The 27,572-nt window shown below is 46.5% G+C and overlaps 1 protein-coding gene across 5 annotated transcripts in view; it reads right to left on the bottom strand.

Moving 5' to 3' along the window:
- Positions 1-27,572, bottom strand: part of CNKSR1 (connector enhancer of kinase suppressor of Ras 1) — a 262,699-nt gene that overhangs the window by 175,989 nt on the left and 59,138 nt on the right. For 3 of the 5 annotated variants that reach the window (XM_069224001.1, XM_069224003.1, XM_069224004.1), the window contains exons 4-5: positions 14,412-14,496; positions 9,577-9,621 (exon numbers count right to left, since the gene is read on the bottom strand). In XM_069224001.1, the coding sequence (XP_069080102.1) occupies positions 9,577-9,621; positions 14,412-14,496 (130 nt within the window). Of the gene's footprint in view, positions 1-9,576; positions 9,622-11,902; positions 12,026-14,205; positions 14,289-14,411; positions 14,497-27,572 lie in introns of those variants that run through there. The other 2 variants (XM_069224006.1, XM_069224005.1) reach the window with 2 other exon arrangements.

The following is a 27,572-nucleotide window of genomic DNA, read 5'->3' as shown; positions in this document are numbered from 1 at the left end:
CACCATCTATCAGGCACATGGCACTCACTGGGCTGAAAGGTCTTTGGCCTCTTCCGTCGTGTGTCTCAGATATATGGAAAATGTCACTTACCCAGTGTACATCTGTTCGTGGCATGAGACGCTGCAGATTCACATGCTGTGCATATCCCGCCATCTAGTGTTGGGCTCGGAGTGTTACAAGTTGTTTTTCATTGAAGAAGTCTTTTCGAGTCACGAGATCAAGGGACTCCTCCCATTTCGGCTCCTTTGTGCATGGGCGTCTGCTCCATTTTAAGATTGTTTTCCCCGCAGAGGGTGAGGTAGGAGTTGTGTATATAGTAATAGTGCCCATGCAATGGAGTAAGTATGTATGTACATAATGTGTCTAAAAGTGATATATATATATATATTTACAAATTTACAAGTTTATTTTTATCAACTTATAACGGCTACAGGCTCCCGGGGAGGTGGGACGGCGCATGTGAATCTGCAGCGTCTCATGCCACGAACAGATGTACACTGGGTAAGTGACATTTTCCGTTCGATGCCATGTGTAGCTGCAGATACACATGCTGTGCATAGACTAGTAAGTAGTTATCTCCCCAAAAGCGGTGGTCTAGCCTGTAGGAGTTGAAGTTGTTTGAAATAATGTTCGTAATACTGCCTGTCCTACTGTGGCTTGTTGTGTTGTTAACACATCCACACAGTAATGTTTTTTGAATGTATGAGGCGTAGACCATGTGGCTGCCTTACAGATTTCTGTCATTGGTATATTTCCTAAAAAGGTTATGGTGGCGCCTTTCTTTCTAGTGGAGTGTGCCTTTGGTGTAATAGGCAGTTCTCTCTTTGCTTTAACATAACAGGTTTGAATACACTTAACTATCCATCTGGCAATGCCTTGTATGGATATTGGATTCCCTGCATGAGATTTTTGAAAAGCTACAAACAATTGTTTTGTTTTGCGAAATTGTTTGGTTCTATCAATGTAATACATTAGTGCTCTTTTTATGTCTAATGTATGTAATGAACATACAAAAAAGGTGTACACTGTTCCAAACAGACAAATGATAACTAGGGGAACATTAAAGTTCAGGAGCAAGAGCCCTCACACATCCAAGCGGATGTCATGCTTCATCATCGGGTAGCTCCTCGTCAGACCGGCACTGCAATGTCTGACGGGCTCCCCGTAAGGGGGCTCTTTGCCAGAGATCTTTTTAGGTAGCAGCCGTGGTAGCGGACACTACAAGGCCTAATATTGCGGTCAAGTGCTGTTTATGGCAGGAGAGTGAATGATAAAAATTGGTTCACAGTCCTAAAAGAGAACCAATTTTTATCATTCACTCTCCTGCCATAAACAGCACTTGCCCGCAATATTAGGTCTTGTAGTGTCCGCTACCACGGCTGCTACCTAAAAAGATCTCCGGCAAAGAGCCCCCTTACGGGGAGCCCGTCAGACATTGCAGTGCCGGACTGACGAGGAGCTACCCGATGATGAAGCATGACATCCGCTTGGATGTGTGAGGGCTCTTGCTCCTGAACTTTAATGTTCCCCTAGTTATCATTTGTATGTTCAGTTATTTGGGAGACTGTACACTGGACCAATTAACCTCCCAGTCCCTCTCTTTGTTGATAATGTATGTAATGCTCTTTCAGCTACAGAGTCTGGTTGTGGAAAAAATACTGGGAGTTCCACTGTTTGATTTAAGTGGAACGGTGATATAACTTTTGGTAAAAATTTGGGGTTTGTGCGTAGAACCACTTTATGTTTGTGTATTTGTATAAAGGGTTCCTGTATGGTAAAGGCTTGTGTTTCACTTACTCTCCTAAGAGATGTGATAGCTATTAGAAAGGCTACTTTCCATGTTAAGTATTGCATCTCACAAGAGTGCATGGGTTCAAATGGTGGACCCATGAGTCGTGTTAATACAATATTGAGGTTCCACGAAGGAACTGGTGGTGTTCTTGGGGGAATGATCCTTTTTAGACCCTCCATAAATGCTTTTATGACTGGGATTCTAAATAATGAGGTTGAATGTGTAGTTTGCAGATAGGCAGAAATTGCTGTGAGATGTATCTTAATGGATGAAAAAGCTAACTTAGACTTTTGCAAGTGTAGTAAGTAGCTTACAATGTTTGTCGTGGACGTGTGTAATGGTTGAATTTGATTATTATGACAGTAATAAACAAATCGTTTCCATTTATTTGCGTAGCAATGTCTTGTAGTAGGTTTCCTAGCCTGTTTGATGACCTCCATACATTCTTGTGTAAGGTCTAGATGTCCAAATTCTAAGACTTCAGGAGCCAGATTGCTAGATTGAACGATGCTGGATTCTGGTGTCTGATCTGTTGTCTGTGTTGAGTTAACAGATCTGGTCGGTTTGGTAGCTTGATATGAGGCACTACTGACAGGTCTAGTAGTGTTGTATACCATGGTTGGCGTGCCCAAGTTGGTGCTACTAGTATTAGTTTGAGTTTGTTTCGACTCAATTTGTTTACTAGATACGGAAGGAGTGGGAGAGGGGGAAAAGCGTAAGCAAATATCCCTGACCAACTCATCCATAACGCATTGCCCTTGGAGTGAGGGTGTGGGTACCTGGATGCGTAGTTTTGGCATTTTGCATTTTCTTATGTTGTAAATAGGTCTATTTGCGGTGTGTTCCACAGTTTTGGAAGAAGGTTTGTAGTATCTGGGGATGAATTTCCCATTCGTGGATTTGTTGGTGATCTCGACTGAGATTGTCGGCTAACTGGTTCTGAATTCCTGGTATGTATTGCACTATAAGGCGAATGTGATTGTGAATCGCCCGATGCCAAATCCTTTGTGCTAAGAGACACAACTGTGATGAGTGTGTCCCTCCCTGTTTGTTTAGGTAATACATTGTTGTCATGTTGTCTGTTTTGACAAGAATGTGTTTGTGGGCTATTAGTGGTTGAAATGCTTTTAATGCTAGAAACACTGCTAGTAGTTCTAGTTGATTTATATGAAGTTGTTTTTGCTGAGTGTCCCATTGTCCCTGGATGCTGTGTTGGTTGAGGTGTGCTCCCCACCCTACCATGGAAGCATCTGTTGTGATCACGTATTGAGACACTGGGTCTTGAAAGGGCCGCCCTTGGTTTAAATTTATAGGATTCCACCATTGAAGCGAGGTGTGTGTTTGGCGGTCTATCAACACTAGATCCTGAAGTTGACCATGTGCTTGTGTCCATTGTGTCACTAGGCACTGTTGTAAGGGCCGCATGTGTAATCTTGCGTTTGGGACAATGGCTATGCATGAAGACATCATGCCTAGAAGTTTCATCACTAATTTTACTTGATATTGTTGATTTGGGTGTATGCTTTGTATTACGTTTTGGAATGCTTGTACCCTTTGTGGACTTGGAGTGGCAATCCCTTTTTTTGTGTTGATTGTCGCTCCTAAGTATTGTTTTATTTGACACGGTTGTAAGTGTGATTTCAGGTAGTTTATTGAGAACCCTAGTTTGTGAAGGGTTTCTATGACGTATTTTGTGTGTTGAAGATACTGTTTCTGAGTGTTGGTTTTTATTAACCAATCGTCTAGATACGGGAATACGTGTATGTGCTGTCTTCTGATATGTGCGGCTACTACTGCAAGGCATTTTGTAAATACCCTTGGTGCTGTTGTTATCCCGAATGGTAACACTTTGAATTGGTAATGTACTCCTTGGATTACAAACCTTAAGTATTTCCTGTGTGAAGGATGTATGGGTATATGGAAGTGCGCATCCTTGAGATCTAATGTTGACATGTAGTCTTGTTGTTTGAGCAAGGGGATCACGTCTTGAAGTGTTACCATTTAAAAGTGATCTGATTTGGTGTAAAGATTTAGTGTCCTGAGATTTAAGATGGGTCTCAGAGTTTTGTCCTTTTTGGGTATTAGAAAATACAGGGAATAAACACCTGTTCCTTTCTGATGGTTGGGTACCAGTTCTATTGCCTCTTTTTGTAACAACGCTTGGACTTCTAGTTGTAATAGATCCAAGTGCTGTTTGGACATGTTGTGTGTTCTTGGAGGCACATTTGGTGGTAATTGTAGGAATTCTATGCAATAACCATGTTGGATAATGTCTAGGACCCACGAGTCTGTAGTTATTTCTTCCCAATTTTTGAAATAATCTGTGAGTCTCCCCCCCACTGGTGTTATGTGTTTGGGATTTGTGACATTGAAGTCACTGTTTAGTTTGTGGGGTCTTTGGAATTTCCCTCTGGTTTTAGGGAACTGTCCACCTCTATATTGTCCCCGAAAGCTTCCTCTTTGATACGGCCCTGGTATTTGGGTCTGGCTTGTGAGGTTGAGGGTTCTGTGCTTTGGGCTCGAAACGCCCCTCTAAAGTGTGGCTTCCTAAAGGTGCCTCTGCTCTGTGGGGAGTAGAGCGCGCCCATGGCTTTGGCCGTGTCAGTGTCCTTCTTTAGCTTCTCTATAGCTGTATCCACCTCCGGCCCAAACAACTGTTGTCCATTAAAAGGCATATTAAGCACAGCCTGTTGGATCTCTGGCTTAAATCCGGAGGTGCGTAGCCATGTGTGTCTCCGAATAGTGACCGCTGTGTTCACAGTTCTGGCGGCTGTGTCCGCTGCGTCCATTGCCATTGTATCTGGTTGTTGGAGATACTTTGGCCCTCCTCTACCACTTGCTGTGCACGCTTTTGAAACTCCTTGGGAAGATGTTCAATAAAATGCTGCATTTCATCCCTATGAGCCCTGTCATATCTTGCCAATAAAGCCTGTAAATTGGCAATGCGCCATTGATTAGCTGCCTGTGCTGCAACTCTTTTCCCCGCTGCATCAAACTTTCGACTTTCTTTGTCGGGTGGTGGTGCATCCCCAGAAGTCTGTGAGTTTGCCCTTTTGCGTGCTGCGCCTACTACCACTGAGTCAGGTGTTAGTTGTTGCGTGATGTACACAGGGTCCATAGGGGGAGGCTTGTACTTTTTTTCCACCCTAGGTGTAATAGCTCTGCATTTGACGGGGTCTTGAAACTCTTGTTTTGCGTGCTTTAACATCCCTGGTAACATCGGCAGACTCTGGTACTGGCTGTGTGTTGACGACAAAGTATTAAATAAAAAGTCATCCTCAATAGGTTCAGCATGCAGTGCTACATTGTGAAAAGTAGCTGCTCTAGACACCACCTGCATGTAAGCAGTACTGTCTTCAGGTGGTGACGGTCTTACCGGGTAGCAGTCTGGACTATTGTCAGATACTGGTGCATCGTATAGATCCCATGCATCTGGGTCATCCCTGTGTGCGTTGGAGATTGCATCATAGGGGGTGTTGCAATTGGTGACAGTTGCAGTGAGTGCTGTGGTGATGGTTGTGGCGAAAAACGTGGTGGAGTTTTTTCTTTCTTTGCTTTTGGCTGTTTATCTGTTTCTTGGAAAGCAAGTTTCCTTTTCATTTTAATAGGGGGAAGAGTTCTTATTTTCCCTGTGTCTTTCTGAATATGGAGCCTTCTTTGTCTATAGTCTGGCTCTCCCAGCTCCAATTCTTGTCCAAATTTATGGCCTTGAAGTTGTGATGACAGGCCTTATTCTTCAGAATAGGAGCTCTGTTTCGGCTGCAATGCTGGGTGTTTCGGCACCAAAACTTTTTCCGCAGTCTTTTTCGGCTCCGAAGCCACCTTTTTCGGTTTCGGGCTGCCGATCTCTCGGTGCCGACTTTGGTCGGAGACGGTATCTCGGTGTCGAGTCTGGTCGGAGCCAGTATCTCGATGCCGAGTATACTCTGTGCCGGTATCTCGACCGGAGTCGGATGTCTTCAACACGTGTGTGCCCTTTTTCAGTGCCGATGGTTGGTCACCGTGTTTACGGGTTAAGCCATGGCCTGCCGGCAGTGGCGTCCCCTGGGCTTTCATTATCTTGGTGAGAGTTTTGGCCGGGGCAGTTTTACTCACGGTTTTCGCCGGCTGCTCACTTTCAGCCTCGTCCGAGTCCGAATCCGGAATGGAGTAAGTCTCCTCCTCTTCGACGTTGTGTTGTCCTGACGGCGTCAACGCCATTTGAAGCCTTCGAACTCTCCGGTCCCGTAGCGTCTTGTTCGACCGAAATGCCTGGCAGGCCTCGCAGGTATCCTCTTTGTGTTCGGGGGACAAACACAAATTACAGACCAAATGCTGGTCTGTGTAAGGATACTTATTGTGGCATTCGGGGCAGAAGCGGAATGGGGTCCGTTCCATTAGCCTTGAAGACGCACGCGGTCGGGCCGACCAGGCCCCGCCGGGGAATGGAAGCCCCGAAGGGCTACCAGAGCTATTCTTTTATTCGGTGTCGATCTGCTATAACTAACCTGATACCGAACGCAAACAATCCGTCGAGTTTTCTGAGATTTAACTAACTTTCCGAACCGAAACACGGAGCGAAGAGGAACACGTCCGAACCCGATGGCGGAAAGAAAACAATCTAAGATGGAGTCGACGCCCATGCGCAATGGAGCCGAAATGGGAGGAGTCCCTCAATCTTGTGACTCGAAAAGACTTCTTCGAAGAAAAACAACTTGTAACACTCCGAGCCCAACACTAGATGGCGGGATATGCACACATGTGTATCTGCAGCTACACATGCCATTGAACATATATATATAAAAAATATATAAAATATCCAAAACAGCTTGCAAAGTAGATCTTGCATCCAAGAGGGTGGAGTGCATACCAGTCGAGCCAGCCGGTAATATATTCACAGTCACAACTCCATAAGTAAAGAAGTGCTCACTATGTTCTAGACTCTTAGGCTGTAATGATTAGAATGCTTTTCTTTTGGAATGAATAGAATACTCAGAAAGTAAGTCATGGCGCTAAAGAGCAGGTTTGATCAAGACTGTTTTTAGACTTGCAACACATTTAAAGTCATAATACAGGTTATGTTGAAAGCGAGCAGATATATACATTCGCTCACTGGCTGTAGTGCATAGAACACACTGGCTAGGTTATGACAAGAGAAGGGATGAGTAGGTTCAAGATCCTTTTAGGTAGTTGTTAGAAATGGGGTCTCGAGTTGGCAGTCGGTTTGAACCTTGTCCAACTAGGGACACTCACTCTAGTCAGGATAAGGGAGATACCCACTCAGATAACCCCTGCTCGCCCCCTTGTTAGCTTGGCACAAGCAGTCAGGCTTATCTCAGAAGCAATGTATAAAGCACTTGCACATAACACACAGTAATAAGTGAAAACAATACAAAAGAACACCACACCAGTTTTAGAAAAATAGCCAATATTTATCTGTGCAAAACGACCAAAACAATAAAAATCCAACATACAGTAATACAAATATGAATTCTGCAAGATTTAATCAAAATAGTTCCTTGAAGTCAAAAGATCCACCTGGGGCTATCATAGCGTCGTGACCAGCAAAACCAACAGTTCAGGCCAGCTGCGGCGTCGTGGGCCAGTTACAGTGTTGGGAAGACACGCAAACAGTACCTTTGGAATTGCAGGGTGTCGTGATCCTCGTGGTGAGCTCCGGAAAGCGGCGTTGCTTTGTCGGTTCCGGAGTCGGTGCGGGAATAATCAGGCCCTTGAAGTCACATGTGTTGCAGATCAAACTTCTGACTGATGAAGTCATGAGCGCTGGCGTGGATGGCGTTGGGACTGCGGTGCGAAGCTGTACGATGCAACGTGTGTGCGCACAGGTCACGGTGCAGGCAGCAGCTCGGTGACGGCATCCAGCAGCGTCGGTGAGACCAGGGCAGTGGTTTGAAGTGGGGCAGTGCAACGGGCGGTGTCACCAGGTCACGGTGCACTCAGCGGCATCGTCTTTGCTGAAGCACTATTGTTGGTAGGCCCAAGCCGGCGGGTGCAGAATGGGACGGTGCTTTGAGACCCTCATAAGTGGTGTCCACGGGGCAGGCAGTGGTACTGGTGTCAGTGGGAGCGGTGTCATCGGGGATGCCCAGGCTGCGGTGTGAGCAGACGATGCCAGAGTGCGGGGCCTACAGGTTGCAGTGTGAGCAGCGGCTCGGTGAAGTCATCCGATGACTGAGTCGGTGGGACCAGGTGGGAAGCAGGGCAGTGCGGCTCCGTGCGGCATCAGCAAGTTGCGGTGCAGGCCAGCGGTGGCGTCACAGTGGTTTCTCCTCTTGGACAGCACAAAACACACAGTTCCCAGTGCTGCAGGTCGAGGAAACTGAAGTCTTTGGTGTCCCTGAGACTTCCAACAGGAGACAAGCTCTACTCCAAGCCCTTGGAGAACTTCCTCAAGCAGGACATACGGCAAAGTTCACCCTTTGCACTCTTTTCAGGCAGAAGCAGCCACTGCAGGCCAGTCCAGCAAAGAAACACAGCAAAGGGACAGTACTCCTCCTTCAGCTCTTCTTCTGGGCAGAGGTTCCTCTCGATTCCAGAAAGATTGTAAAAGTCTGCGGTTTTGGGTCCTCTTCTTATACCCCTTCCTGCCTTTGAAGTTGGCAAACTTCAAAGCAAAGTTACAAGTGTTTGCAAGATCCTTCCTTGTCCAGGCCAGGCCCCAGACGCCCACCAGGGGGTTGGTGACTGCACTGTGTGAGGGCAGGCGCAGTCCTTTCAGGTGCAAGCAACCACTCGTCCCTCCACTCTAGCTTAAATGGCTCATCAGGATATGCAGGCTACACCCCAGCTCCCTTTGTGTCACTGTCTAGAGGAGAGGTGTTAACAGCCCAACTGTCAAACTGACCCAGACGGGGAATCCACAAACAGGCAGAGTCACGGAATAGTTTAAGCAAGAAAATGTCTACTTTCTAAAAGTGGCATTTTCAAACTCACAATTCAAAAACCAACTTCACTAAAAGATGTATTTTTAAATTGTTAGTTCAAAGACCCTATACTCCAAATTTCTATCTACTCTCAAAGGGAATCTGCACTTTAAAGTGATTTAAAGGCAGCCCCCGTGCTAACCTATGAGAGAGATAGGCCTTGCAACAGTGAAACCCGGGTTTGGAAGTATTTCACTGTTAGGACATGTAAAACACACCAGTACATGTCATACCTTTTATATACACTGCACCGTGCCCATGGGGCTACCTAGGGCCTACCTTTGGGGTTCCTTACATGTACAAAAAGGGAAGGTTTGGGCCAGGCAAGTGGGTACACTTGCCTGGTCGAATTAGCACACACAGACACTGCAGTGGCAGGTCTGAGCCATGTTTACAGGGCTACTTATGTGGATGGCACAATCAGTGCTGCAGGCCCACTAGTAGCATTTGATTTACAGGCCCTGGGCACCTCAGGTGCAATTTACTAGGGACTTACCAGTAAACAAATATGCCAATCATGGATAAACCAATCAACAATACAGTTTACTTAAGGAGCACTTTCACTTTAGCACTGATTAGTAGCGGTAAAGTGTGCAGAGACAATAAACCAGCAAAAACAGAGTCGAGTAAACCATAAAAACATGAGGTCAGAAGGCAAAAAGACATGGGAGACATGCCAAAAAGCTGCCAGGTCTAACAGTAGTAAAGCCAAGAATCCTCAAAGCAGTGAATGCAGTGAACAGATGGACGTGCAGAGAGAGAAGTAAAGATGCATGCAGTCACATGCAGAGGGAGTTTGTCACAATGCCATATGCACACACTCACAGGTGTATTGACCAGAAGGCTTTTCCTAAACTTACTATGGGTAAAATTCTGTCTTCTTTTTCTGAGACCGTGAGGTTTTCCTGAAAATACAAAGACAAAGATTGTTATGGGAAAGGGGGTACAGAGGGAAATAGGGTGAGATAAGTGGAAAGTAAAGAAAGAGAAAGATGAGAACAGGAAAAGAGGGAAGTCCTCAAAGGCAGGTATAAAACAAACTGGAGTAGAAAGATGCAGGGTACAGGGGAGAAAACCAGATAACGAGTGCAAAGAAGAGGAATAAAGAAGGAAAGGAAGGAAGGAGACGGGGGAGACAAAGCACAATTGTTCTAATATTCTCTTAATCATACTGGCTCGCCCAGTCCGCAACAGCGACTCATACAATAAATCAGCCTGGCAGGTTGACCCATTATTCATTTTTGCCCACGAGAAAACTCTGTACAGGCTCCTCAAACCCTTATTTTGTCTCGTAAAGGTATGGCATAGACCCTGTCTTTTGACACTTATTTCCGTATGTGCTCGACCATTTATCTACCTTCCTGCCTCTGTGGCAATCCTAAAAGTGTTTCACTCACCCAGACTGTAAATTATGCTTTGCCAAAAAATACACTTGTCCTTTACAGAATCACAATGGGTAAAGAGTAGTAAATCCGTTTGTTTGGTGATTTTCCTGCTTTGTACAGCTATGGTTGTTGGCAAAAAGGTGCTACCTGAACCAGAGTCAACACCCATTAACGTGCAGATTTCTGCACATCCACAAACATTTTGTTGGTAAATTTCCACCCAGGAAACACATGTAAAATTACTCCTGTGACAGGCACACAGAAGGGAATTTCATTGGTATGAAAGGGACACTACATTTCATGGGGTCCAAAGGACAGGAATTTTCAACAAGAAAATATACTATTACTTTGGAGGAAAAAGATTGAATGTATAAATGCAGACTTTAGCATGATTTAGATATGTGGATGTTCCGATAATCAGTGCTCCTGGAAATCCACGAAAGTTGCAGAACTAACCATGTGATTGGCCGTGAGTCCACAAAGCTCAAAATCTCCCCCAAAATGTAAGTGAAGCCCTAGGGGAGTATATTACCGACTCGCCCCAGCAACATTTGCTGCTCTGGCCCCCTGGGCCCCTCAATGTTTCTCCTCGCCGACTCTCGCTGCCTGTCTCACTCGGATACAAAGTCTTGTTTCTTCTCTGTCTCACCGTCTCCTCCTCGCTCTGGCCCTGTATCTCAGTCTGTCTCAAAGTTGTTCTTCTGCCTCAAGTTATCTCCTCCTCTGTATGTCTGTGTCTTACGCTGTTGCAAACTCTCGCTTCTAGTCTCTCACGTCGCCAGTTTCTCTCTCTATGTCTGTCTCTTTCTCTCACAGTCTCTTTTCTTCTCAATCAATCACACATTGGTACTCTTCCTCTCTCTGTGTACGTGTCACTGCCTCACATCATTCCTTATCTCTTGCGAGCCATTCTTTGTGGCACAACCAGTGCTGAAATTGGAAAAATTTACTCTGGGAACCCATAAATTGGGGGTCAAGGTGTGGCAGAGGCAAAGAGGTGGAGTCGCGAGGGATGAAGCTTGAAAAGATGAGTCCGACAGCAAAATTATACCTTTTTTTTTTTTTATCTGCTGCAAAGAAGTTGGCAATATGGAATATGTAACAGTAAAGCTGTTCCAGCTTACTTAGTCACAAAGAGGCTGCATTCTAAAATATCTTGCAGGATTAAGACACTTGCTGCAGAGCAAAGCAACTATGAGATAAATATAGTAGTGGAAAGATAACTTTAGTGGGTAACTCAATTCTGGAACAGTTCAGTGTTTTGTCCATTCGCAGTTTTGACTCAAAGTAGCAGTGTGTTATTGTGCCTGCTGTAAAGCACAGCTTGTATTATACAGATCACAGATTTGTATTTTATCTAAGTAGGTAAGTGGGGTACGACTTTTAACACAAATCATTTTGTTACTCACAGTTTATAAATTACACTCTAATATAACACGATGACCTATTTACCAGCATCAAGGAGCTGCTTATAAATTGTAAGTCATAGGTTTAGATCCTTATTTGTTTCTTTCTCAATCTGTTGTATTTTTAAACATTTTTTATTGCCATTTCAAGAAGTACATCAATTCCACAGTTTTATAATATGGATATGTTCTTTCGGGTTTCATCATATAATCAGGTACCAACCACATCAGCACATCAGAGAAGTTTTGACTAACAGAATTCCGTACTAGTGCCTGCTTTCAAGTCAGTGGTACTCGGTCTCTTGCATGGGGCTAGGTGTGTGACCACTTTATCTGTACTATCACATGCCTGTACACAGTAGCAATACAACATTGTGGAAAAAAACAATACATACTAAGAACAGTGTCCCTGTATGCCGGAGTCTCTTCGTGAAGTTTGCAATCGGTATCAGCAGGGAAGAGTGCGGGTGTCCCCAAGTCCCGGCAGATGGTAGACCAGGGGTCAGGGGGTAGGGGCGTGATCAGATAGGTCCAGCCCTAGAGAGGTGGTGCACAGCAATCAGGCAGGCCACCCACCCAGTTTCCAGAGCCCACCATTCATGTATCCAATCTTCCTGTCCACTTGCTCCTATCAATGCCAGGTTCCCAGCAGCCAGTCGGTCATGTCTATTTGAGCTACCCAGTGAGTATAATTACACCGTATATATTTAAGTCTTGAGTTGCGGGAGGCCTTCTGGGGGTAAGCAAGCACCCTCCCCCATTAGACAGCTGACAGTCCCTGATCCATTTCGGTTGGCCAGCGGCTTCCGGGTCAATCCTTCAGTGCCCTATAGAGGCTCGTTCCCAGCGTCAGCTGGAGATGAGGAACAGTATTCCGGTTCCGGTCCCGTAGTTCTCCACATTTCTCGTAAAGTACGGGTAAGCGCTTCATAGGTAAGAAATTGCCCCAGCGGCGGGCGAGTCTGTTCTGCAAGGTCTCAAAAGGGGATAAAACTCCCCACTTAAAAGGAGTCTCTCAAGGTCACCAATCCCACCTCGGTCAGTAGGGTCAACTGTGCAGCTGTGAAGAAGGTCAAAGGGTCGCCCTGGATTAGGCCTACCAACGGTAGTTCTGTGGCATAGGGATTCCTCGCCTCTGTGCGCTGCAGTCCTCGTCTCCTGCTCTCTTCCTCCATCTTGTCCTCCCTTACTGTCGCTCTGCCCGACATGCCTCTCTCGCTTATGCTGTCTGGTCTTCTTCACATTCTCTCTGGCTATACCCTAAGTGTATCACTCCTTTTTGCCCTGTCCGGTACGCCCACTCTCTTGCTCTGCCCTTTTCAGCTCCTGATTCTGTCCTCGTCTCTCTCTGGCTCCGTCGAGGAATGTCTCACTCTCCTGCTCTGGGTGGGCGCCTCACTCTCTCACGATCGGTGTGTGTGGGGGTCCTCACTCTCTACTGCCCTGTTACACTATGGACTGTCCGCAGATCGGTCCTGGTGTATATCATTTTCTAATGTTCTGTCTAGTGTCTCACCCTCTCTTTCTCTGTCCTAGTCTATCTCACGCTTGGCTCTGCCAGGGTGTAACTAACTCTCCCTTGCGCTGCTGGTCTGTGGTACACGTTCAAGCCCGGTCTTCAGCTCTGTTTAGTGTATCCATCTGCCTTGTTCTTCTGTCCAGCTTCTTCCCCACTCTTTCCTGTCTATCCTGATCTTTCCAATCCCCTCATCCTTTGCCCCTCACTCTTGTTCTCTTCTGGTTTAAGACACTTCGCCTGGCCCTGTATCCTTACAGGCTTGCTCCACCCGTATCAGTCTCTCACCTTGTCTGGGTGTGTTTCACTCAATCTTGCTCTGACCGGGTCCAATTTGATCTCCGTGGCTCAACCCTGCTCTGTCTCACATCCACCTGCTAAATCCTGGTTTGCACCACTCTCTTGCTCGGTCCTGACCTGTTACATTCAGTTGCGAAGCCAGTGTGTTATGGGCCCTTGTGCAAGGGAGTAAATGAAAAGGGCACATCAGGCCTCTGGCCCCCGGTGCCACTGCACCTGCTGCACAATTGGAAGATATGCCTCTGGCTACATTACTTGTCGCTCCGTGGCTCTGCCCCGTTCTCTGCCCTCGTGTCCAGTCTCTCGTGCTCTGGCTCGGGGCGGCTCGCCTCCTTTCCCTCTGAGCCTCTTGTGTCCAGGCCTTCCTCCCCTGTCACCCGAGCTGCCTTTGACCTTTCCAAGCGCGGTGCGCTGCAGAATGATTCATGGGATATAAATGGAAGTCTCTTGCACAAGGGACCAAAATCACCAGCTCCTCAGAGTCTCCCCTGCACTCAGAGCCATGTTTTCTACTCCTCGCAGGCTCCCTCTGCCACAAGCAATCCCCCACCCCCAACACACACACAGGTTTCCAGTGCATCGGCCAGTGCACCCCACCATTCGCTGGCTCCCACCGCCATGAGCTAGCTAGAGGCTTTTCACTTCACCCACGATTCAATTACCGTGTGGAACAAGCTTTCCATCCTCATAGGGCCTTCTCAGCCATTCCCTTCTGCCAAAGACTCCGGCTGCCCCACAGCCTTAGCACCTAACTCCTCACAGGTTACTTGCGCTGCATCAACCGGGTGCTTCCCGGCTCTCAGACTCTCACTGCCACAGACTCCCCACTCCTGACAAACTCTCACTGAGCTCCCTGTCACCGGCCACCGTCTGTGTCCCCACCTGCACCAACTCAAAGCAAAGTCTCCGAATACCGCCAGAATCCCCACGTGAGATCCCTTCGTCTTCCTCCCACTTCCTCGGGCTCTCACTCTCCACTGGTGATCACTCCCTTCCTCGAGCATGGAGTCCAAGTCTCTCAAACTGCCCCCAGTGCCAGCATCGCCACTCGCTATACAAGGGACAGACAGACCTCTCCACATACTCACCTTGTGTATGATGTCCGACAGCTCCGCACACAGCGCGATCACCTCCCTGCTGGCCGAGTAATCATTGAGACGGGTGAAGAGATACCTGCGGGGAAGACAGACAGATGCCGAGTGAGGCCAGAAGGGGGAGACAGAGACCAACTCAATCACAGCGAGGTACGCCGCGAGACACCAGGAGTCGCATTCAGTGCGCGAGAAGAAGTTAGCAGTTCACAACCTAGACTACTACTCCACAATGGGACTGGGGGGGGTGGGTTACAGACCGGACAGACCGGCTCAGGTGGGTAGGAATGGACAGGGTCAGGAGATGGCCCCGGGTCCCTGGAGGGTGTCGTCTGACAAGGTGTGATACGGAAAACAGAGGACAACCCCTCTGAAACCCGGCCAACACCCTACGGGAGACCGCACAACCCCCCAAACAAGCCCCTACAAATTCCCGGCTGTGAATATAGCAACTCGGAGGTTAATTTAAGGTGTACATGTGGTCGTGAGTTAAATCACGAAATAGGGGGGAGGGGTTTATTATTTAGAGTGCGTGTCTGAGAATAAGGCAGATTAATCTCCAGAGTCGATAACACAAAATGAACAGAGCAGAAGGCCTCCTGCAATCACAGGTGTTACCTGCAGAGGGTTGAACATAATCTGCAAAGAGAAAGAGACCCTCGAGCCCAGAGACCGATGTGGCACCATGGACGGATTGGCAATTTATTCATCGTGGATTTCCCTTGGTGGCTGGTACCACAGAAGGTCCGTACTGGATGTCGAGGGCCACTGTACCCGTCTCCAGCGCCCCGGGATTTATGCCAACATGCAGAGTAAAGGTGATAAAGTGATTCAATGACTGGACAAAGTAAGAGGGATCGGGGCGGCCGAGTGGGGTTGGTTTCAAAATGTTTGCTATGGCTGCTTTGGTTCCCAATCCGGCCCTGGGTCTCACTTGCAAAAAACATGTGAGTGCTCTACAGACAACTGCATCGAATGGTGAAAACCAGGGCTTTGAATGGGAACAAATGAATAAGTTACTTACCTTCGCCTTTTCTGTTGGATTCCTCACCTTATGAGTTCTCCCAATGTGCCAGCATTCAACGGAAACTTTTCTTCCCAGCTCTCCACTTTGACGAGGACATCACAATTGCCCAACTCCACGCGACTCCGTGTGACATCATCGTGACAATGTGACATCATCGTGGCAATAAAAGGTCCTCGCTGCGTGCTGACGTCAGTTTCCTCCATTTTTTAACGTGCATTTGAGGCGAAGAGGTGATCACCGACTTCACAAACTCAATATATCTGTATGTATGTATATATATATATATATATATATATATATATATATATATATACACACACACACACACACACACACATCAATAAAATATAATACATAATATTTATTCAAATAAGAAGAGCAAAAACAAATATACATATACACCCAAAGAAATGTTGGTATGACCAGACCGGCAACAGGGAGGCAGGTGGGACTGTGAGGAATCCACAGGTAGCTAGTGTATCCACCAGAAAAGGCATTACCGAAGGTAAGCAACTTGTTCTTCTGATGGATACAGCTACCTGTGGATTCCTCACCTTATGAATAGAGTCCCAAAGCAGTACTGCACTCGGAGGCAGGTGCCCGACTGGTCACATCTGCAGTACAGATCGTGCACAATGGCCATCCCTCCTAAGTTCTGAGTCTAAGCAATAATGCTTAGCGAAAGTGTGAAGGGAAGCTCAGGTTGCAGCCTTACATATCTCAGCAACCGGGACACCTCTTGCCAAGGCAGAAGTGGCAGACTTTGCCCTGGTGGAACGGGCCCTGATACCAACAGGAGGAACCTTCTTTGCCAAAGAATAACAGAGTTTAATGCAAAGAAAGACCCACCTGGACAATGTTCTCTTGTGGACTGCCAATCCTTTCCTCTTCCCCACATAGCCAATGAAGAGTTGATTGTCCACACAAAACTCTCTGGTCCTTTCAAAATAAAAGCTTAAAGTCCTCCTTGGGTCAAGCCGATGCAGTCTCTCCTCCTCTTTCGATGGATGGGGAGGAGGGTAAAAGGACAGGAGTGTTATGGAGTCCCCATATGAAATGGAGTAACTACCTTTGGTAGGAAAGCCGCCCTGGTTCTCAGCACCACCTTGTCTGCATGAAAGGATGTGAAAGGGGGTTTTACACTAAGAGCCTGTAGCTCACTCACACGCCAAGCAGACGTGATAGCTGTGAGGAAGACTGTCTTCAAAACTAATAACCTTAATGGACAAGAATGCAAAGGTTCAAATGGTGAAGCCATCAGAAAAGTGAGAACTAAATTCAAATCCCACTGAGGCATAACAAACGGAGTGGGAGGAAACTTGTTAGTTAACCCTTTAAGGAACCTAAGAATTATAGGGGACTTAAAGGGGTTGATCAGGAAGGCAAAGAAAAGCTGACAGCACTGATAAATAGCTTTTCACTGTTGCAATTGCGCAACCCTTCTGTGCCAATGAAAGAGCAAAAGGTAAAATATCAGATAAATGGGCTTTTAAGGGATCACTCTGTCTCTCTCCACACCAAGTAACAAATTTCACCCATCTTCCAGCATAGACAGTCTTGGTGGAGTGTCGCCTGGCCGATAAAATAACGTCCACCACTTTTGGTGGGAAAGAAAAAGAATTCAGATTGCCCCGTTCAATCCTCAGGCATGTAGGTGCAGGCTCTGAAGGTGGGAGTGTAGAACCTGCCCCTGCGACTGCGAGAGGAGATCTACCCTGTGAGGGAGACGGAGCGGAGGGCACAGAGAGAGTTGGAGAAGGTCTGTATACCACACCCTTATCGGACAATCCGGAGCTATTAAGATAATTTGGGCCCGGTCTTGGCGAATCTTCCTCTGAACCCGAGGAATCAAGGGTATGGGGGGAAACGCGTAAAGCAACTGGCCGTTCCAGAACATCTGAAACGCGTCCCCCAACGCTCCTTGCACCGGATACTGGAGGCTGTAGAACGACGGGCAGTGCGCGTTCTCCCAAGTGGCAAACAGGTCCACCCGAGGAAACCCCCACATCTGGAAGGTGTAATGGATCAGGTCTGGATGGAGCCGCAACTCATGATCGGCCAAGAAATGCAGACTGAGACCGTCCGCACGCACGTTCAGAACTCCGACCAGATGGTTTGCTATTAGGCAAATCTGATGGTCCTGAGACCAGGACCAGAGCCGCAGAGCCTCTCTGCAGAGAACGTACGACCCTAGTCCTCCCTGCTTGTTGATGTACCATATCGCGGTAGTGTTGTCCGTCAAGACTTGGACCGACTGACCGCGAAGGGAAGAGAGGAAGGCCTTGAGATCCAGACGTATCGCCCGCAATTCCATCAGATTGATATGAAACATCTGTTCCACTGGAGACCAATGACCTTTGACCTGTAGGTCCCCCAGATGTGCTCCCCACCCTAGAGTGGAAGCATCTGTTATGACCGTAGCCATCGGAGGCGGTAGTGAAAACGGCCTTCCTTGTGAAAGATTGCCATCCCCAGCCCACCATCGAAGATCCGCCGCAGCATCTCTGGAGATTCTTATAGACTCCTCGAGATCCCCTGTGTGTTGAAACCACTGCCTGCGGAGGCACCACAGAAGAGCTTTCATGTGCCAGCGTGCATGGACGACCAACAGAATGCAAGAAGCGAACAGACCGAGCAGACGCAGGACCTTGAGGACTGGAACAACCGCTCCATTTAGAAACATTGGAAACAACACCTGAATGTCCTGCATCCACTGAGGCGGAAGAAAGACCCGATCCAATGTGGTGTCCAGTACTGCCCCTATGAACAGGAGGCGCTGAGAAGGCTTCAGGTGAGACTCGGGCACGTTTATCGAAAAACCCAGATCGAACAACAACCGGGTTGTCATCTGCAGGTGATGCAGCACAAGCTCCGGAGACTTGGCTTTGATCAACCAGTCATCCAGATAAGGGAATACCGGTATTCCCTTCCTCCTGAGATTTGCTGCTACCACCGCCATCACCTTTGTGAAGACTCAAGGTGCTGAAGTAAGACCAAAAGGAAGGACCGCAAACTGGTAGTGTTGCGACCCTACCACAAACCGAAGATACTTTTTTGTGCGACTTCAGGATAGGGATATGAAAGTAAGCATCCTGTAAGTCGACAGACACCATCGAATCCTCTTTGTTCAGCGCCAGAAGCACCTGCGCTAGGGTCAGCATTTTGAATTTCTCCTGTTTGAGGAACCAATTCAAAACCCTCAGGTCCATGATAGGCCACAACCGACCATCCTTCTTGGGGATCAGGAAGTATCTTGATAACAACCCTGACCCCTTTCCTGCTCTGGAACCAACTCCACTGCCCCTTTCGATAAAAGGACTAGAACTTCCTGCGGCAACAACAGGAGATGGTCTTCTGTGCAAAAGGATGGACGGGGAGGGCACGCAGGAGGAAACTCCCAAAAAGGAAGGGCATTACGTTTTCCCACAATGTTGAGAACCCAGGAGTCTGATGTGACTAACTCCCACTGGCGGAGAAAATGAAATAACCTTCCCCTTACAGGAGAAGCATGAGACACAATGGGTGGAGCACTAAGGCTGCTTTCCTTGCTGCGTCCCCCGGAGGAAGAGAAGGAGGCAGTGTGCTGCTGGGTGGATCCTCTTGTTCTAACTCTACCCGCCCTCTAATGGACATAGGGCAGACTTGAATGCTGCTGGGCTGCTGACTGAGGTCTCCCACGAAAGGAAGTTCCTCTCCCAAACCCCCTAAACCTTCTGAAAGACCTGAATGTGTTAGCAGAAGCTTGCAGGCCCAAGGACTCGGCAGCAGCCCTGCTTTCCTTAAAACGTTCTAAAGCAGAGTCAGCTTTAGCTCCAAACAATTTGTCCCCATCAAAAGGAAGGGATCCAAAAGGGTTGTCTGGACATCTGTAGAGAATCCTGAGGATCTCAACCACACATACCTCCTGGTGACAATAGAAGTGCCCATCGCCCTGGCCACAGAGTCTGTGGTATCCATACCCGACTGGATGACTTGCGTAGCTGCAGCCTGCGTGTCCGACAGGAGTCCCTGCAATTCTGGAGGCAGATTAGGTACCACAGTTTTAGCTGCGTCCATCAGGGCATGAATGTACCTGCCCAATACACAATTCTCATAGGCAGATTTGAGGGTCATGCTGCAGGATGAAAAGGTCTTTTTGGCCGACTGCTCCATCCTCTTGGGCTCCCTGTCTGAAGGTGCAGCAGGGAAGGAACCTGGAGCTGAACGAGAGGAGCAAGAAGCCTGGACCACCAGACTCTCCGGAGTCGGATGTTGTGACAGGAAGCGCGGATCGCCCGGAGCCACCCTGTACCTTCTTGCCACTGATCTGTTGACGCTGACAACGTCACAGGCTTCTTCCAGAATATGCTCCGTGAGAGCATCATTGAAAGGAAGTAGTGGCTCCGCAGCAGCTGAAGGAGGATGCAGGACCGCAGTCAAGATGTTGGTCTTAACCTCTGCAGCAGGTAGTGGGAGGTCCAGGAACTCTGTCGCCTTTTTACCACCGAACGAAGAGAGGCCGCCTCTTCTGTGTACTCTCCTGGAGAGGCTAGGTCCCACTCAGGGGAAGTGTCTAAACCACTTGCCGAGTCCAAGCCCTGATAGTCCCCAAGGGGCTCAGCAATTTCTCTTTCCTTCAGGAGCTGTTTGCGATATTCTTGCTCCTTAAGAGCCTCAGTGCTCTTCTCCTAGATCTTAACCTGGCCTCTAATCTCGGTGTCGACATGGAATTCGCTGACGTCGACTTCAAATGTGACTGACGACCAACAGACACACCCTGATCTCCAGATTCATGTGGTGCTGGAACCAAATCCATCGACGCCGTGGGCTCTCGGGGCCGCTTCACCAGCGTTGATCGAACCGGAGGCTGGGGCGACGTCATTGGTTCCACTGGTCTATCAGGTGAAGACATCGGCGCCAAAGGTCTTCCAGGCGATACCATCGGCATCAGCGCCAGACCAACACCCTCCGCAGGATAAAAGGGCATAAACGGCGCCGGCTTATATGGAGCCGGAGCATCCAATGTAAAAGCCAAAGGACCTGTGGGACCAGCCGGTGCACCACCAGGAGCCATGGTTTTAAAGATATTAAACATGGCATTCAGAAATGCTGACGGATCCGCTCCTGGAGTGGGGAAGGCAGGATATCGCTGCTCCTCCTGAAGCGTCGGCGCAGGATCCGGAACATCCGACTGTGCTCCAGGTTAGAAGCGAGGACTTCCTTGAGGCTCAACCACCTCGAAGACTGACGGCGCCAGAGAAGCCTGAGGGCTCTGCTGTGGAGTCACCTACTGACTCACCTCCCACGTTGCAGACAGCAACTGGATGGAGATCTCGACCGACCTCTATCCGAACAACGCGGGAAATGATTTCGACACGTTTCTTGTGCGACTTTGAGGATTTTCCAGAAAAAGACCTCCAATGACTCCTGTTTTTTTTTTTTTTTTTTTAAGGAATAGGAACCCCAAGGTAGTTTAATCATATATGGCAAAGATGGAAAATCCATAAGAAGGCAGACAACTCTGCATACCCATCACAAAAGTTAAATTGTTCGAGGTACACATCATAGCTTGACTACACACTTTGTATTGTGCACAGAATGAACCATTCCCTGTTAAGTTAACATTCTGTTTCCTTCGCCCATGTTTAAATGGCCGGTGGTCTGCCAAATTACTTTCCCCTGCCCATGTCTAAACCTATTGGCAATGAGAGAAGAAATTAAAAACCTTCAAACGCTGCCTGGTCTAGCAGAGCACTGCTACCTTCAGGAGGAGTTCAAAGTTTCAGCACTGTTTGCTAAACATTAAGGAAGATTTAACAAGCTTTTCAAAAACTAGAGGTGTAGAACAGGGTTAGAAAGTGAATTTTCGGCAGGCAAAAGCAAACCGCATAAAAAGAAAGTGCGCCTAAGGGTGAGGTTCCTCTTTAATGATCCTGGTTTCGGCACATGAAATAAGATTAAAACTCAGTACTGTATATTGCATTTATAATCAACGTGATTTGTACTCTCTTCGAGGGCTACATAATAAGACACTGCAGGCTCTTCTCATTTGGGTCACACCATAAAAGGTCCTCAGTGGATCATGTCTGGTGAAAGAAACCCAATTAGGACCAGGCTCATTAGAGTGGGGCCTTCCCTTGAAGATACATAAAGTGTCACATCACAACTTTAATCTCAGTTTTGCTTTAAGAGGATAGTGTATGTTTGGTGCTGTAGATTACATGGGTGCACCAGGCATAGTTATTTGTTTATATTATTCCAGAAAACAGTGTGCATATTGGGTGTCAGCACGAGTATGGCTTAAAATAAAAATTAAAAAGTGCTCTGACATGCTTAATACTGCGTCATAGCTCTTTTTTTGTTTTTTGCTTTAAACAGGGTGAAGGAAGGTCAGGGACTACAGTGAAATGCACTCAAAGAGTACATGTTGAAAAGTTAATAAATAAAATCAAAAAAGTATCTGGATGGCAGGAGCCTGCAGTGTAAGGACACTGGGCACCGGAGGAAGTTCTTGGTCCAGGCTCCACTGCAGGACAACACAAAGAGTTCCAGGAGGAAGGCTGAGAAGAGGAGATGCTGACCAATAGTAAGTATAGAAACAAGTGACGTAGGAGCCATGTGGGAGCCAACTAACAGTAATTAAAAGGAAACAAGAGTGACGGATCCACGTGTCCACGTGGGAGGCAACCAATTTCTTTTTCTTTTTTTTTCTAACAAGAGATTTCAAGCACAGCACAAGTGAAATCTAAAAATGATGGATTGAATGTGACCCAAAGTAATTAACAATGGATTAAATTAACTCATGCAGTGGAACTTTCCATTTTTGTTCTTAGTGAGTTACTGAGGGAGCTAATGTACTTTTACTTAAACTGCATTACAATTTGGGCTTAGGTTAAGCCGAGTTGTGTTTACAATGTCCTCCATATTGTACTGACGTCATCAAGATCACATTGTTGTTGTTTTCCTTTGTTCCACATAAAGAATTGCAAGACTCATACTAGTAAACTGAAAACTGTTTCCAGCAATTGTTTTGCTGTGTGCCAAGGAAACTTCAACGGTGCCACGATAACAGCATACAAGGTGTCCATTGAGCTGCCAAACTAACTGTGAGAATGTTTGCACACTTAATGTAATGATATTATGAGAGAATCCTCAAATATATTCTGTAGTGAGTGTTTTCTTACTGTTTGTTACCCGTGGTGCATATTCTGAGAAATGTATACCCCTGTAAAACATATGATTATCTTTGTCTGAAGTCCTACAAAAGGACCTAGTTTGCTATGGGGAGGGAGAGCCACTCCCCAAAGTCCATTAAGTAGAACTTGAGTTATGAATTTTTGAAAATTAAACTGTAAAATAGCACTTATAAGCAATAAGCAGAAATTGTGGATATCTGGTAGAGCCAGACCAGGACAAAAAAAAAAAAAAGAAATCAAAAGTTCAGGTAACCACAATGGAGCACAGGCCGGTTATAAGGACCCAGTTAGGCCCGTTGGACAAAAGTACCATAATCCTGGAAATGAAACAGTAGAAGTGATGCGCTGAAATTCTCTATGCAGTAGAGGGGATGTGTCGATATTCCCATGCAGCAGCAATGATGCACTTGTTTCGAGATGCAGTGGAGTTCAGTGCAAGTTCCTGCTACGTCGGCGTCGAGCTTCTAGGCTCGGGGGCTTGCAATGCAAAGAACCGGGTCGAGGATGTGTTATGCAGTCGAGGCATCGGTTCTGATGCAGACTTTTGGTGTTAATGCGATTGTCAATGCTGTCGTCACCAGGGATTTGAGTGGTAATGTGGTATCTTTTTGCGCTGGAAAAAGCGTTGCAGTGGCTGGTACGAAGACAAGGAGCTGGTTCTGTTCCACACAACAGCAGCAATGCGGCAATTTTGCTCCCGCAGCAGATGATGCATCGGTTACACTGGAGCAAACACCTTAGACTCACTTCCAAGAGTCCAGGACTGGGGTGGCCCCACTTGACAGTGCAGACACACAGTTGGCAAAGTCCAAGTGCAGGAGAAAGGTGGTTGGAAGTTTTTTATATCCCCGAGATTTCAGAAAAGGAGGCCAGACAGCTAGTCCTTGGAGGCACTCTGGGTTCGAGTAATGCAGGTCCTGTCCTTCTCACCCAGGCAGGGGAGCAGCAGGCAGCAGGGCAGCACAGCAGTCCAGCAAAGCAGCATCCAGCTGGATGGTGGTCCTTTAGCAGCACAGCAGTCCTTCTTCCTGAAAGAGTATTCACAGGTCAAGAAGTGTACTGAATTGGAGGTGCAAGAGGTCCAGTACTTATACCCAGTTGGGCCTTTGAAGACAGGCCTTTGAAGTGCACAGAGGTCCTGTCCTGGCACCAGACTCAATAGAGGGGGTTATGTAGCCCTTTGTTTGGGGACAAGACACAGCCTATTCAGGAGTAAGTGAGGCTGTGCCCATCTCCTCCCTCCCATCCTGCCAGGATGGCCCATCAAGTGACACCTAAGCACCCTTTGAGTGTGGCTGTCTAGGGTGAATATGCAAAGCCCAGCTGTCACCCACCCTAGACATGTGATCAGAGATAGGCAGAAGGCACCAACTATCTAAAGAAAGAAAAAGTAACTTTCTAAAAGTGGCATTTTCAGAATTGCAATTTAAAAGCCGCCTTCACCATAAGTTGTGATGTTAAATTATGCTTACAGAGACACCAAACTCAAAAAGTTTCTCTTTCAGATTGTGATTGACACTTATAAAATGTAATAAGGTAATTGCAATTGTATCCTTTGGGACAGATAGGCCTTGCAGTAGTGAAATATGACAGAGTATTTCACTACCAGGACATGCGAAACGTGCAAGTACTTCTCCTACGTTTCAAATACATTGCAACCTGTCCTGTGGGTTGCCCAGGACCTACCTTGGGATGACATATGTATACGAAGGGAAGGTTTAGGCCTGTCAAATGGGTTATTTTGCCAGGTCGACATGGCAGTGAAAAACTACACATACAGGCTCCACAACGGTAGGCCTGAGCCATGATTAGAAGGCTACTTAAATGGGTGGCACAGTCAGTGCTGCAGGCCCACTAGTAGCATTTAATTTACAGGCACTGGGTACATGTAGTACAACTTTACTGGGGACTTATAAGTACATTAAATATGCCAACTAGGGATGGGCCAATTTTACCATGTTTAGAGGAGAAAGCACAAACAATATTAAGCACTATTTAGTAGTAGCAAAGTGCAGAGAGTCCTAAAGCCAGCAAAAACGCCATAAGAAAAAGTGGAGGACGAGGGTAAAAACTTTGGGGGTAACTGCAAAAAGCGCCATTTCCAACAGATGCCAATAGTGTAACAGCACAATACCTGTTACAGTAAGGACTGCATGACAATTTGCAGACCCTTCTGTAAAAATCAAAGTGCTCCGGGTAATGTCGGGGGCAACATTCACGTAATATGGCCCCAGAGGATGACCTCTCAGCAAGTTCACAGCAATGATGTCACCATCCAAGGAAGCAATCTGTAAAAGGTTTGCTTTCTGCAGCTTTACCAATCAGACTTTCTTCAGACCCTACTGAGAGGATGTCATCCTCTCTGAAAGTTTCTGCTGTAACATGAATGATTGAATTCTTCAGGGACCGATTAGTGTGACCCCAGGCCTCTTAAGAAAGGTTGGTAGAAGTAGAGCAGATGGCCAATAAAACTGTTGGGCTATATGGAATTCGAAAGGGAAGAGGATTTAACTCAGAAGAACTTTCTGAAAAACAAAACACAGTAAAAAACATTAAAGCAGGACCCATAAAAACCTGAGATACAAAATTAGGTTACAGTTATTTTATCTGGAAGGGAGGAGAAGGAAACATTCTGCAAATCTGTCTGACTTCACTAGGAGTTATGGCATGCTGACATTTCAGTGGAAGGAACAAACCTACACACAAAGTAGCATTCAGTGACACGGAGTACTATAGTAATGTGTGTGTTCTTTTGCCTGTAGCAAATGATTGTTTAAGTTTATGAGGGCCCAGAATTTTCCCCAACAATATAGTTTTACAAAACCATGACAAAACCAAGCAAGAATTGCCAGAAGGCTGGAGGCCAATGCCAGACCTATTAGCTTTGCCAATGCTGGTTTTGGGTTTACCTCTAATTAACCGAGGATCAGTTATTGCATATTTAAGGAGGATTATGCACTGTGGCTTCTAAAAGATTTGCAGTACCCACTGTTGCGTCCCATTTTAAATTCTTGTTGAGAACCAGACAACTGTTGATGTTCTACACCAGAAAAATGCCACAGCGACATTCTGTGTCTGTTTGAGAATATGTCCTCTTTAGAAGGATTACCTTAAAGTCTGAGCACATGCAACTTGATTTTATTGGTTTCCATTTCCATAGGTGAGCAACGGTTCCCTTCTTCATGACTGAAATATTTTGACAGTGGTCTGCTGAGGCGATGTTGGTGGCATGGCCTGCGTTCTTTTCTGCCATCCAGGTTAACCTTCTGGAGCCAATACTGAACACAACTCTTCCTCTCTTGACAATGAGAAGAGGACTTATTGCAAAGCCTGAGGCCAACAGAAGTGATACTTGCAATCAATACAGTCTGGGTGCTCACCCATATCTGTTCAGACTCAGCAATTTTGATATTTCCAGATGTGGTCTTTAAGTTGCTGCATTCATAACCCAAACAGCATTGCTTATTAATTTTTCAGTGTTAACTGGCCACTGCAGACAATGTGGTGAACCTAAAACAAGGTTCACTGTATTGCTTATTTTATCTCATCACTGCATCTTCTTAAGAGAAATCACTATGCCCTCGGCCTGGAAAAAAAGGGCACTGGTAACCTCTTGGGTCATTGGTGAGAGATTTATCCTAGTGATATCCCATCCGCATGAATTAACCATGCTGCTTACTGAAAGCTGACCTGTATCCTCATGTCATATTGGGACCATTCACTAGACACCAATGACACCCATAGGGAGGCCAAACCTTACAGAACATCTCAGATAATACAAGCAACCCTGGTGAGCCTGGAAGGCTACAAGATAGCCTTAGCAGAAGACAAGCTACACCAAGTCACCTTACAAAAGATCAATAGGTTCTAGAACTACTGATGCCATCACTGACACCATTAACATTGCAAGGAACTCTTTAGTACAGGGATATTACTGTAAAATGAAAGGACAGTTCACTCCTCTTGGTATGCCTGATGGCCAGTGATACATTAAATCCACAACATTGCTGAGGGCTGGCAAATGTGCCACTTGATCTAATCACCAAGAACCAGCACTGCAGCACTATTTTCAAGGTTTTCTCCCACACATAAGCAAAGGTACACCTCGATTTCAAAAGCCATCCAGTAATATCCAGGCATATCCAGCAAGGGCATTCTGGTCAAGAGCTATGACAAGGCACACAAGAAAATGGAACATCCACTCTCACAATGATCTTGCTGCAAAACATGGAACATCTACTCATTTTATATCAATCAGTCTACAGAATATGCAGTGGCCAGGCAACACTCGCACTTGTCTAACACATTCTGTGGAAGGTCTGGCAGAATGCTGTAATTTAAAGAGTAGGGTGTGTAGTAAATCCTAGTTTGTTTTAATGGGATACAGGAGTTAGCTTAGCCATTGGCTTGCAGACTCGTGCCCCCATCACCTAGTGACTTTTACCCTACTTAGCTTGCTCTGTTTTAGCACATTTATTTAATTAAATCTTTTAAGAAGGCTACCTTGTTTTTAGCTAGGCCCATGTTTTAATTTGCATAATCAGTGTCACCGTGCTAAGATGTCAATATCAAGCGACAAAGTTAAACAAACTGTAGGTGTTCATATTAGGTAATTTCCCTCTTCACGCTTTCGAGGGAAATGTTTTTATAAATTACTGTCAGAAGCATGTCTTGTTATCTATTGTTTGGGAACAGACCTACATCAGGGGTCGAAGTAGATTTGTGCAAATACTCCTCATTTAGTCAGAGGGATTCCGACCAGATGCCATCACTGCTATTGATGCTGCACGTCACCTTGACGCTGACTCAGTCTTCGTGTCCCTACGGAGTCTGAGTTAGAGACCTCATTCCAAGGTAACAAGGGTTGGGACTCTTCTCATGGACATGGCATTGGCAGATTAAGTTTAACACACCTAATTCTCTTTTAGGTTAGAGGTTAGCTTCATGTTATTTGTG

This window comes from Pleurodeles waltl, chromosome 3_1, assembly GCF_031143425.1.
Source record: "Pleurodeles waltl isolate 20211129_DDA chromosome 3_1, aPleWal1.hap1.20221129, whole genome shotgun sequence".
In the NCBI taxonomy this organism is placed as follows: Eukaryota; Metazoa; Chordata; class Amphibia; order Caudata; family Salamandridae; genus Pleurodeles; species Pleurodeles waltl.
The sequence above is the reverse complement of the archived record's forward strand: the minus strand, read 5'-3'. Positions and strand labels throughout refer to the sequence as shown.